Source organism: Aulonocara stuartgranti (genome assembly GCF_965226115.1).
Source record: "Aulonocara stuartgranti genome assembly, chromosome: 8".
NCBI classification, from domain to species: Eukaryota; Metazoa; Chordata; class Actinopteri; order Cichliformes; family Cichlidae; genus Aulonocara; species Aulonocara stuartgranti.
The window spans coordinates 22,786,335-22,798,230 of record NC_138959.1 but is presented as its reverse complement, the minus strand read 5'-3'; the positions used below and the strand labels follow the sequence as shown (position 1 = coordinate 22,798,230).

Sequence of the window (11,896 nt, the reverse complement as noted above, 5' to 3'; positions counted from 1 at the left end):
TCCTTCGTGGCCCACCATATCCCAGAATTCATGGTGGGCCAAACTGCAGTTCGCAGCCGCTACTAAGTTTTAAAATTACTCTTATTAATCTTTCTGGGTCACAAAATAAACTTTTAACATATTTTCAGGTGAGAACTTCAAATATCTGCTCGGTTTATCAAGATATCGCATATTTGCAAAAGTGCTTCGACGTTTTCGGAGACGTCTGTTACCCACCAGCTCGATAGCTAGCCGAGAGCTCGAGGATCACTAGAGCCGCCGAGAATGGCACAACTCCCGGCACATTAGTTTCAGATCACCGCGGGCTTTCGCTACTCAGGTTAAACGTAATAAATAAGTCACTTAGACAACCTAAAAATGTTATTGTTTGGCTTTTTTCAGTGTTTTATTTGTTCGCGAGTAAATCGGTTTGGCTGAGATTAAAGTTATTAGATTAGATAAAATAAAACTTTATTCAGCTGTGTGAACACCAAGGAGGAACCCACCCGGGCGATTAATAAACGTCAAACAGAAAACTGATTAAACAGAAGTGCGAAATGGTCGAGAATTTACGCCAGTGTCCTGTTATATTTTAGATAGCAAGGAGCAGACAGCCGAGTTTATTAAACTCCACCGACACAGCAGTGACGCTAATCAGAAGGCTAGACCGTCCAATTTCACGGCAGTTTACTTCCGGCCTACCCAACCTCCTGAGGACCCGGCCTACGTAGACCGCGAAGGCCGGGTCCTCAGGAGGATGCAGCCCATGAATTTGGACACGACTGATGTTACTCTGTTGCGGCGCATTTCAGGAGGACGCTGCTAATAAAGTTACACAATTACACAGTGACTTCGCTTTCATTATTGTGTTTACAAAATACCAGTTTTTGTCTTGGTCGTATCATTTTATTTTGTTGTATTTATCTGCAACACCTTAAAGGCCGGTCCTAGAAAATACTGTCAGACATTAAACCGGTCCGTGGCGCAAAAAAGGTTGGGGACCGCTGCTCTATACAATAACAAAGGCACTTTTTCAAGGGCCTGCAGTGCAGCATCTTCCTCCCTGAGCTTCCTCAATACAGCCTCCTCTGCATGACATGAGATGTATACGGAGTCAAAAACTGGCCGTCATTTGGTTAAAGTAATAAATGCAGATGGTGCTGAGTTGTGACTTTTATAAGCATTGTCTATAGATATTTATGAGACCTATAATTTACTTACTGGCTGACAAATGTGGAAACAAATACACATTAAGCGCTGTACATAAATAGAATAACCCAGTTTTAAGCTAAGCAGCAGAAACAATCAATGAACATTAATGACAAAAACAACAGGATATATTACAAATACAAATGTATTACTGTAGTTCTAAAACCTTTTCCAAACTGTACAATGCACAAAAAGGGCGAACCTGCATTTCTGTCTGTGCAAAACGGCCTCTTCTGTTCTTATCGTGTTCCTGTGTTTTGTTAGTTGAACAGGCCATTAGCAGCATCTGCACTGGCATGCGAGGGTGCTGCAGCTGGCTCATCCCATAGTAAGTGAATCAAATCCAAAAGCGCTGCCACCTGACCACATGAGCATCAGCTGTGTTTGGGTTTGTTTGTTTTTTGCGATATAACTGGTGCTGAAATTTTGTGCATTTATTTATTTATTTATTTATTTATTTATTCTTTATTTTTCCAAGTGTCTTTGACCCCTCATAACTTCAGTTTGGGTTTCCACACTATTTTATAGATGTATGTAGATCAATTTCCGAACCGTATTATTACACATTCACAGGTGTAAAAATACAGATGTAGCAAAAAATAATTTTGGCATAAAAGGAAAAAGAGCTAGAAGCTGAGCCTGGAATCAAAATTTGGATAAAAATGAATCCTTAAATATGCTAAATCTTGTTTTAGCAGAGTACCTGACCTTCAAAGTTGGCCTAAAATGCCCTTTTTGACCGTTTTTCTTTTGACGGAGGATAACAAAATCCCCCAACTGGTTATAGAAAAAAATCTGCACTGAACAAATCTAAGATTTTGGCTTTCAGCTATGACACTTGAGTGGGTAAAGCATTACATCAATTACATAGTACAAAGTTTCCACCCGCCGTTTCCAACCACCCAAAATGATGGCAGGAAATAATGCGTGAATATTTGAGGACTTTTAATTCCTCATTTTTCTATGCTTGATTTCCTGCTCTATATGCAATAACAGGCAAATAGTTACAGCATGCTCTACAGGAAGGTACTGAGTGTGTTATCCACAGTGGCTAGATGCAGGTACTCGGGAAGGCTGCTCTCAGACTCGACCTCTGACCCCTGGTCGCTGGTGTCCTCCTTGCTCTGACTTGGTAGCAGCTTCTTCCTTCGCACGGAACCTCGCGAGCGACGCTCCAAACACGTCAAGGTCATGTGGGCGAGGTCCTGCTGGAGCCGCTGGACGTTTTCACTGGAAGAGAAAGCACCGTGTTGAAAGAGTGAATCTCAGATGCGGAGCTGCATGTGAAAGGATTTTATCTCCTTTTTGCTCACGTTGTGGGTGGAGTAGGAAGATCGTAGTCTTCACCAGTTTCACCTGTCAACCAGTAAGTTGTTTCTGTGCCTTTACCCTAAAAAACCCCACATATTCATCACAGTCACTGGCATCAGTGTCGCAGTGAAGGTTTTTGTCACTGTATCTCAATTTAATTTGGCTGACATGCTGCTACATTGAATGTAGAGACCAACCTTTACCTTCAGGTATGTTTCCCCTCTCATCTCATACTCAAACTTGCAGTTTGTTCTCTCCAGGATATCTATGGTAGGCTGACTGACATGGATCCGCAGGGCTGTGAGATAAAAAGAAAGACAACAGAGCTTGGCTGTGGTCACTTTATTTAATTAGGCTGACTGCTGGCTTCTATAATTGCGCTAGACTAATGTACGGGAAGTCATTCATGTAAAATAACGAGAACAAAGGAAGCGGCTGGAGAAAATGTCAGTGTAAATCAGTTTGTTCATTACATGTGTCCACTCACGGTGTCCTGTAGATTCCATACGAGATGCTGTGTTGACCGTGTCTCCGAATAAACAATATCTGGGCATCTTTATTCCCACGATGCCCGCCGCACAGGGACCTGAACCCACAAACAACCAGGAGACAGAAGAATTAGTGTAAAGATCAGCAGGAGGTGAATTGATTTGCCAAAATGACTAGTTTAAAAAATGAAAAACAAAGAAGAAGAGACCTGAGTGTACACCGATTCGTATCCACACAGGAATACCGGGAAGATGCCGGAGCTGGAAGGTGCCCATGAATGCCAAGATGTCCAGCGCCATGCGGCAAATATCCACTGCATGCCTGTTCCCGTTTCTCTTTGGAAGACCAGAAGCAACCATGTAGGCATCCCCTATTGTCTCCACCTGAGGATAGTAAAGGAAACCATGATGTTCGTGCTCATTGCCGGGTGCCTGAATGTCTTCGGTTTCATCCCTGCCAATACCTTGTACACATCGTGGTGGTCGACGATGCTGTCAAACCCCTTGTAGATGTCGTTTAGCATGTCCACAACTTCCATCGGCGTGCTGTACTGGCACAGAGTGGTGAAGCCAACTATGTCACTGAAATATATTGTAACTTCATCGTACAGCTCTGGCTCCACAGCCCCGGTCTCCTTCAGGCTTTTAACCACCGGGCTTTTAACCACAGAGAGAAACATAATAAAGAAAAGACATTTTTTCCATTGAGATTTCATTCTGATTTTGAGTTGGTTAAACCAAAGGCCCCCCCAAGTTTCCCCAACAGTTCATTCATCCATTTCATCCATGTATCGTTTATTTTTAAATAACTATCCTTTTTAAACTGTTATGTTCTCTTATAACTTAACTGGTAAGTAACGACGCCTTCTTTAGTCGTAGGAATTTACTTTTAATAACCAGTCTAAGGAAAACAAGGCGCAGGCATATCAATGCGCGCATACACCACACTTTGTGTTCTACACTCAATAACAGAAAGTAGTGCCACAAACTATAAACTGATTTTACTAAATACATAACAGTTCCTCCCATCCAACCTTGATGAACACAATAGGTACCAAACAATCAAAATATTTCAGATAATGTTGTAAACCAATAATTTAACTTGAACTGAAATATGACACCTACTCAGTGATTTACAACATGTAGGTAGGTTGTTTCCTCTTAAACATTTGAACTGCTTTCCTACAGAATTAACGTGAAACCTATAAGTTCAGTCTCTGAGGTGCTCTGCGATTTCTCTCAGGGTACCGTCTGCCTATTTGGTCAGACTCCATAGTGCTCTGTGTGGTAAGTTCAGGTGTGTGAGCATCGGTAGCTTCACGTAAATCCTGAACCTCAGGTGGTGGAGCGAGGGCAAACTCTTCTGAATCTTGGTGTGTAGATGTGCTCTCAGGTGGCTGTGGAACCATGTGGCTTTCCGCATCTACAATCTGATCAACATGTCTACGCCAGACTAAGTTGGCTCCAACATCTACAGTATATGTCAGTGGTCCGGTCCGTGACAGGATCGTGCCAGGCTGCCATTTCTGACTTGGGTCTCTGTAGTCCCTGGCGAGAACTTTTTGTCCGGCATTGAAGAATCTAGTTTTGTTTCTTGTTGCGTCCACCATGGAAGACTGTTTGTCTTGGACATTCTTGCGAATGTCTGGTTTCAGCAAATCTAGACGTGATCTCAGATTTCGTCCCATGAAGAGCATTGCAGGTGTGTGTCCAGTTGTTGCATGGGTGGCGTTCCTGTAAGCCAGTAAGAAATTGTCTATTTTCTGTTGTAGCGGCTTCCCCTCTGTGCGACTGGCTTTCATTGACCGCTTGAAGGACTGAATGAACCGTTCGGCTTGTCCATTTGTTGCAGGATGATGGGGAGCTGAAGTGATATGTCGTATGCCGTTACTCCGAAGGAAACACTGGAACTCCTCTCCAGTAAACTGACGACCATTGTCACTTACGAGCTGTTGTGGCAGACCTGTGCGTGCAAACAGTGACCGAAGGCTATTGATCGTGCTGGCAGCTGTTGCTTGCTTTACGGGGAAGATTTCTGGCCATTTTGAGTGAGCATCAACCACAACTAGGAACATTTGGTCCATAAATGGGCCAGCATAGTCTATATGGATGCGTTGCCATGGAGCGGATGGCCACTCCCACGCGTGTACAGGTGCTGTTTGAGGTTGACGCAGCGTCTGCTGACAACCAGTGCAGGATTTTGCCATGTTCTCTATTTCACAGTCAAGGCCTGGCCACCAAACATAGCTTCTAGCAAGAGATTTCATCTTAACCACACCTAAATGTCCAATGTGCAGTGAGTCCAGTACCGTTGTACGTAGTTTGGGTGGCAGGATGACACGAGTTCCCCACATAACACATCCTTGGCAAACGGATAGTTGGTCTTTGCGGGTGGAGTACGCAGAGAACTGAGTGTCAGTGCAGGACGGCCAACCATTCACAGTAAAATCGTATACTTTGGACAAGATTGTGTCTCGGCTCGTTTCCCTTTTTACCTGAGCACTTGTGACAGGTAGGGGTTCCATTTGTGTAACGTGAAACACAGTAGCTGGATCAGTCAGTTCTTCAGTGGGTTGCATGTGTGGAAGACGTGAAAGTCCATCTGCATTTCCATGTAACTTTGTCCCTTTGAACTCAATGGTGTAGGTGTGTGCACCTAGGAACAAGGCCCATCGCTGCAAGCGTGCCGCAGCCATGGTTGGAATACCTTTCTGAGGGTTAAAGATGGACACCAGCGGTCGGTGGTCTGTGATCAGGGTGAAGTGTCGTCCATATAAATACTGATTAAACTTCTTCACGCCCCACACTAGACTGAGTGCTTCTCTGTCTATCTGCGCATAGTTGCGTTCGGCTGCATTTAGGGACCTTGAAGCAAAGGCAACTGGGCGTTCCGATCCATCAGGCATTTTGTGAGATAGCACAGCACCAATGCCATATGGTGAGGCATCACAGGCGAGGCGAAGTGGTAGATTGGAGTCAAAGTGTGTCAGAACCTCCTCTGATGTAATGAGCTGCTTAGCGCCATTAAATGCCTCTTCACAGTTTTTTGTCCATTTCCATTTGACATTTTGTTGCAGCAGAGAGTTCAGCGGGTGCAGAACTGTTGAAAGGTTTGGTAGAAACTTGTGGTAATAATTAATTAAGCCCAAGAAAGAGCGCAGCTGACTCACATTTTTAGGTTCTGGTGCCTTCAGGACTGCTTCAACTTTGTCCTTGGTTTTGTGGAGCCCATGTCTGTCGATCTTGTGTCCACAATACTCAATGGCATCCTTAAAGAACTCACATTTGTTTTTGTTTGCTCTCAGTCCATATTTTTCTAGCCTGGCCAGGACTGCTGTTAGGTTAGCCAGATGAGTCTCCTCATCAACACCAGTGACGATTATGTCATCCAGAAAACACTGTGTTCCTGGAATGTCTTGTAGGACCTGATCCATGGCACGTTGCCATACTGCTGGGGCACTGGCAATACCAAATACCAGTCTGTTGTACTGATATAGGCCTTTGTGAGTGTTTATTACCAGATATTTTCTGGATGTCTCTTCTACTTCCATCTGGAGATAAGCCTGGGCAAGGTCAATTTTTGAAAAGTGTTTGCCACCTGCTACTGCTGTGAATATGTCTTCTATCCGTGGAAGTGGGTATTGATCTATGCGGAGAACTGGGTTCACTGAAACCTTAAAATCACCACAGATCCGCACACTGTCACTTGCTCTCTTGCTTACTGATACTATTGGTGTAGCCCAATCTGACCATTCCACCTTGGTGAGTATTCCTTGTTCTTCCAAGCGTTGAAGCTCTGCTTCAACTTTAGGGCGTAGAGCATAAGGTACAGGGCGTGCCTTGTGGAATCTTGGTTTTGCATTGTCCTCTAGTATGATCTGTGCTTTAATATTTTTCAGGGTGCCGATTCCATCTTTGAACACCTGGGCATGGTTATTAAGGATCTGTTTCAGTCTTTCATCCACAGAATTTGCACTCAGGCCTCGTTCCAGTCTCATTGACTTTATTTCTTTCCAGTTGAGGCGGATGTGTTTCAACCAGTCACGCCCAAATAATGGCACACCTCCATTTTTCAGAACATAAAGTTCCAGGTTGCATTTCTTTTTCTCATATTCCACTTTCACTTTTAGTTTTCCCAGAGGAGTTAGTCTTTCACCTGTGTACGTTTTCAGTTTCACCGAGGTGTGCTTCAGTTTCAGATTGGGGAATTTGCTTCTATAATCTTCATATGAAATCAGTGAGAGAGCAGACCCGGTGTCCAGTTCCATCTGTAACTCAATCCCTTGTATTTTAGGTGTGAGCCATATTGCATCGTTATCTTTCTCTTGCACTGTGTACAGTTCCAGGCATGCCAAATCCTCCTCAGAATCAGTTGGCTCTGACTCGTTTACTTCATGCAGCTTTCTGTCTCTTTTCCACATTTTGTTTTTCTTTTTATCATACTGCTTTGATTTACACATTTTCTGTATATGCCCCTTTTTGTTACATTGCAGGCATTCTTTCTCTTTAAACCAGCAATTAGCAGCGTCATGTGACTTCTTGCCGCATCTGAAGCACATCGGTAATTTGTTATTGCGCTGCGGATATATTTTGTTTACAGAACACGGCTCCGTGCCTTTTCCTTGAAGCTCTCCGGCATCTTTTGCTGCTGTCTCCATCGATATCGCTATCTCTAATGCACGGTGCAAAGTGAGGTTATCCTCTGTGAGAAGTCGTTTCTGTGTGCCTTCATTGTTCATGCCGCAGACGAAACGGTCTCTCAGCGCATCTGACAGCCCCTCCCCGAACTGACAGTGTTCCGACAGCCGCCGGAGTTCCGCGATGTACTCCGATGTGGACTCATTCTTTAGTTGACTTCGTTTATGAAATCGGAAACGTTCGGCTATAACCAGTGGCTTCGGTTGGAAATGTTTTTGGAGCACTTCTGTGATCTCCTTGAAACTTTTGTCAGCTGGTTTGATCGGTGTGATGAGGCTGCGCAACAAGTTGTATGTTTTCGCTCCCATCACACTCAGTAACACAGCAACTTTCCTCTCGTCCTCTACTTTATTAGCTCGACAATACTGTTCAACTCTCTCTACGTATGTTGTCCAATCCTCTGTGCCATTATCGAAAACGTCCATTTGTCCAACGCCTCCTGACATTTTTCGGTATTTTTATAAGCGTCCTTCACTTAAAATAATTGATGTTACTCACGTCCTCTCTTTAGCCAGGCAGGTGAGCTAGCATCCACACGGAGGGTTAGTTGTTTTTGGCCCTAACCGGATTTCCCCCTCTCTGTCGTCCAATGCACATCGGGGATCCGTTTTAATCCTCGTCGCCAGTCTGTTATGTTCTCTTATAACTTAACTGGTAAGTAACGACGCCTTCTTTAGTCGTAGGAATTTACTTTTAATAACCAGTCTAAGGAAAACAAGGCGCAGGCATATCAATGCGCGCATACACCACACTTTGTGTTCTACACTCAATAACAGAAAGTAGTGCCACAAACTATAAACTGATTTTACTAAATACATAACATAAACAGTTCAATAATGCTACTTGTTACAACCATTTAACTGTTAATTTACACTAACGTTTTGATCATTAATTAACACTAATTATTTCAATTATTTACTCATAATTAAGGTAACATTTCTAACCATTTAAAGAGACAAATGTATGCTAATTTAGTAACTATTTAACCATTAATTTGTGTTAGCTTTTTAAAAACTATATAGCTTTTAATTAATAGGGTTACTATTAGACTAGGCCTTTTATTAGTCAGTTTGTATTAACTATTCATTTAACAATTTTATTCAACAATGTATGGTAACTTTTTAACCATTTATAGCCATTCATTAATGCTAATTTTTTAACATAAGATCAGATAAGATAACCTCCATTAGTCCCACTGTTTGTTTGTTTTTTACAGCAGAAAGTGGACAGTGCAAAGTTACAGAAGCAAAAATTAAGAAAAAACACTGGAATAGGATAAGATAATAAGAATAAGATACTGTACACAATAGAATAGAATAAAATACTATATACAACAGAATAAAATGCAATGTTGACAGCTTCAGGTACCTTGGTGTTTATCTGAACAATAAACTGGACTGGACTCATAATTCAGACGCCCTCTACAGGAAAGGGCAGAGCAGGCTGTACCTGCTGCGGAGTCTCAGGTCTTCTGGAGTGGAGGGCCCACTCCAGAAGACCTTCTATGACTCTGTGGTGGCTTCAGCCATCTTTTACAGTGTGGTCTGCTGGGGTGGCAGCATCTCTGCCGGGGACAGGAAGAGACTGAACAGGCTGATCCGCAGGGCCAGCTCTGTGTTAGGATGGACCCAGTGGAGGTGGTGAGTGACAGGACAATGGTGGCTAAGCTGTCATCTCCCACCCCATGCAGGAGACTCTGAAAACATTATTTAACCACTAATTTACCTATTTAAAATATTTAATCCAGTAGTTTATGCTAACTTTTAAAACGCTTTAACCGTCAGTTTACAAAACTTATTTTAACAATTCAGTCAAACAATTTAAAGTAACCTTTCTAATCATTTATTGTCATTAATTTATGCTAGCTTTTTAAACTATATACTGTAACTACTAACTTATCTATTTCAACTATTTAATCCAATAGTTTATGCTGTTTAAACTCAAATTTATATTCACTTTTAAAAATTATATAGCTATAAATGTATACTACCCATTAAAAATATTCAATCCAACAATTTATGCTTAGCTGAACTTTTACAGCCACTTAGCATTTTTAGCATATTTCTTCTTCAAATTTTGACTTGTTTTTGGAGGCATAGTACATACACGGCCAATCACATTTACACCTAATTTAGAATCACCAATAAACTTAACATGGATGTCTTTGAACTCTGAGAAGAAACCAAGCCAACGTAGAGAAAACCAACGTAGGCAAGGGGTGACCTTCTTGCTTTAAGGTGACAGTGCTAACCACTGAAACTCAGTGCTGGTCACTGTTAATGTAGAAATAAAACGAATTCTCTAACAGTGCATGAATGATTTAGCATCTATGTCCTGATTGTTCTAAGTGTCTAATGATGTGCATTTGTTCTTTAAGTGTAAACAAACCCAGGCAGCAGCATAAAGTTAAGATTGTCAGCTCGATCCCTCTCAGCTTTGTAGAGAGCCGTTCTCTCTTCCACCAGGTACTCCAGGTTTCTGGAATACATCTGCAGCCGTCTGATCATGTTATCCAAGTAGCTCTCATTTTCCTGATTATGGATTTTACTGGAGTGATGAAGAGGAGAAGAAAAGGGATATGAGGAGGGAGATATATTTAGAAATCTGTAATCCGTTTCCCAGAAACTATAAAGGCTACACCAGGACATGCACACTGATAGCTGAAAACAGCAATAACATAAAGAGAGCATTATTACCTGATGATTTTCCCCAGATAAATTTCCACTTTCTTAAAGTCAGGTCTTTTTTCTGGGTCCTCGTCCCAGCAGCTTTTTATCAACGTGTACACCTTACAGGAGGAAAGAACAATTTGAATACAATACAGACAAAACAGATGCTGAAAATAAAATAAAGCTGGCACATGAATGGAAAAAAAAAAACCTCTAATTCTTTCTCTGAAGCCGTCTCAAAGTTAAGATCAGGTCTGAAGTAGGATGACTTGAGCCTGGACAGTTTTTCTGTTGAGAAACACACAGAGACGCAGATGGCATTGTAGTGTAGCTCCGGATCAAACAGGTCTTCTTTCTTTCACTCTGAACTTGGTGGTGCAGAGATGATCATTTGCAAACAAAATGACTGTAACTGTCACGTGTTGTATTTGAGTGTTGGAAACCTGATCGGTCGGAGCAGGATTCAGTATAGAAGGTGTTCTTCCTGAGAACAATCTCTTGCGCAATGATGGCAAAACTGTAGACGTCTCCTTTCTGAGACGTGCCCTCGTTCCTCAGATGCTCCGGAGCTGTCCACAAGTCTGACAGGATGATGTGGAGACAGACAAACGTTAGCAGGTAAAGAAGAGAACAAAAAGATATTTCAGGAGGATTTTTGTTTGCGGCGTCACCTTGGAAGGGGCTAAGAAAAGCATTGCAGCCAAAGTCTGTGATCTTCACCACCATGCGGTTGTCCACCACACAGTTGGTGGATTTGAGGCGACCGTGAACCTGAATGTCACTGGCATGGAGGTAAGACATGCCCTGCACAGAGGATTCAGAGCAACATTACACCTTCCACTGGTGGAAGTAATGAGATTTATGGAAAATCAAAGAGGCGGTGAGTAATCTGGTGTTTAATGACCTCTGCTGGCAGGCAGAGGCAAGTGCAACAGCAGCTCCCATAACACAGGTCTGCAAAAACAATTTATTTTTTCAGTCGCATGGGATATTTTTGGTAAATGTTATGTTTTTTAGGGTGCTGAATCCAAAAATGACCTCCATTTCCCTCCATTACATACAGTTTGCTTTTGCAAAACATGAAGAGTTTACATTAAACTAAAAACATGAATTAAGAAAACCTGACAAAATTGAATTTTTAAAATATTTTTCCTCGTTTCAGTGAGTAAAAATCTATGAGAAGCAGTCAAAAGATCCTATGCACCTTTTGGTTGCAGACCTGTGTAATCCTGCTCTTCATTTAAACCAAACCTTTTTAATAATTTTGAGCCAGAAAAAAATACTTATATAAAAGCTTACTGTGCCTTCACAGGGTCTGACTTATCAAACAACAAGCTTAGAACAAAAAACCCCACCAACACTTAAATGTTACATTTTAAATGTTTAATCATTTAATTATTAACTAGTGGGATAATATTGAGTCTTTCTGGTAAGTTGCCAAGTTGTTTATCGCACTGTGACGTCAATCAAACTGATCAAACTTTAGAGGCACAGTCTTTTAATGGCTTTGTTTTGATCACAGTTGTTACAGATAAGGAGGCC

At 42.0% G+C, this 11,896-nt stretch overlaps 1 protein-coding gene across 5 annotated transcripts in view; it reads right to left on the bottom strand.

Annotated features, from left to right (window-relative positions):
* Positions 1 to 755: 755 nt before the first annotated feature.
* gucy2cb (guanylate cyclase 2Cb) overlaps positions 756 to 11,896 on the bottom strand; it is a 28,741-nt gene continuing 17,600 nt past the window's right edge. For 2 of the 5 annotated variants that reach the window (XM_082543660.1, XM_082543663.1), the window contains exons 17-26: positions 10,798 to 11,158; positions 10,566 to 10,642; positions 10,382 to 10,473; positions 10,074 to 10,232; positions 3,452 to 3,644; positions 3,197 to 3,371; positions 2,987 to 3,085; positions 2,703 to 2,797; positions 2,502 to 2,578; positions 756 to 2,418 (exon numbers count right to left, since the gene is read on the bottom strand). In XM_082543660.1, coding sequence (XP_082399786.1) covers positions 2,205 to 2,418; positions 2,502 to 2,578; positions 2,703 to 2,797; positions 2,987 to 3,085; positions 3,197 to 3,371; positions 3,452 to 3,644; positions 10,074 to 10,232; positions 10,382 to 10,473; positions 10,566 to 10,642; positions 10,798 to 11,158 — 1,542 coding nt within the window. In that variant the 3' untranslated portion in view covers positions 756 to 2,204. Of the gene's footprint in view, positions 2,419 to 2,501; positions 2,579 to 2,696; positions 2,798 to 2,986; positions 3,086 to 3,196; positions 3,372 to 3,451; positions 3,645 to 10,073; positions 10,233 to 10,381; positions 10,474 to 10,565; positions 10,643 to 10,797; positions 11,159 to 11,896 lie in introns of all 5 variants that reach the window. The other 3 variants (XM_082543664.1, XM_082543661.1, XM_082543662.1) reach the window with 3 other exon arrangements.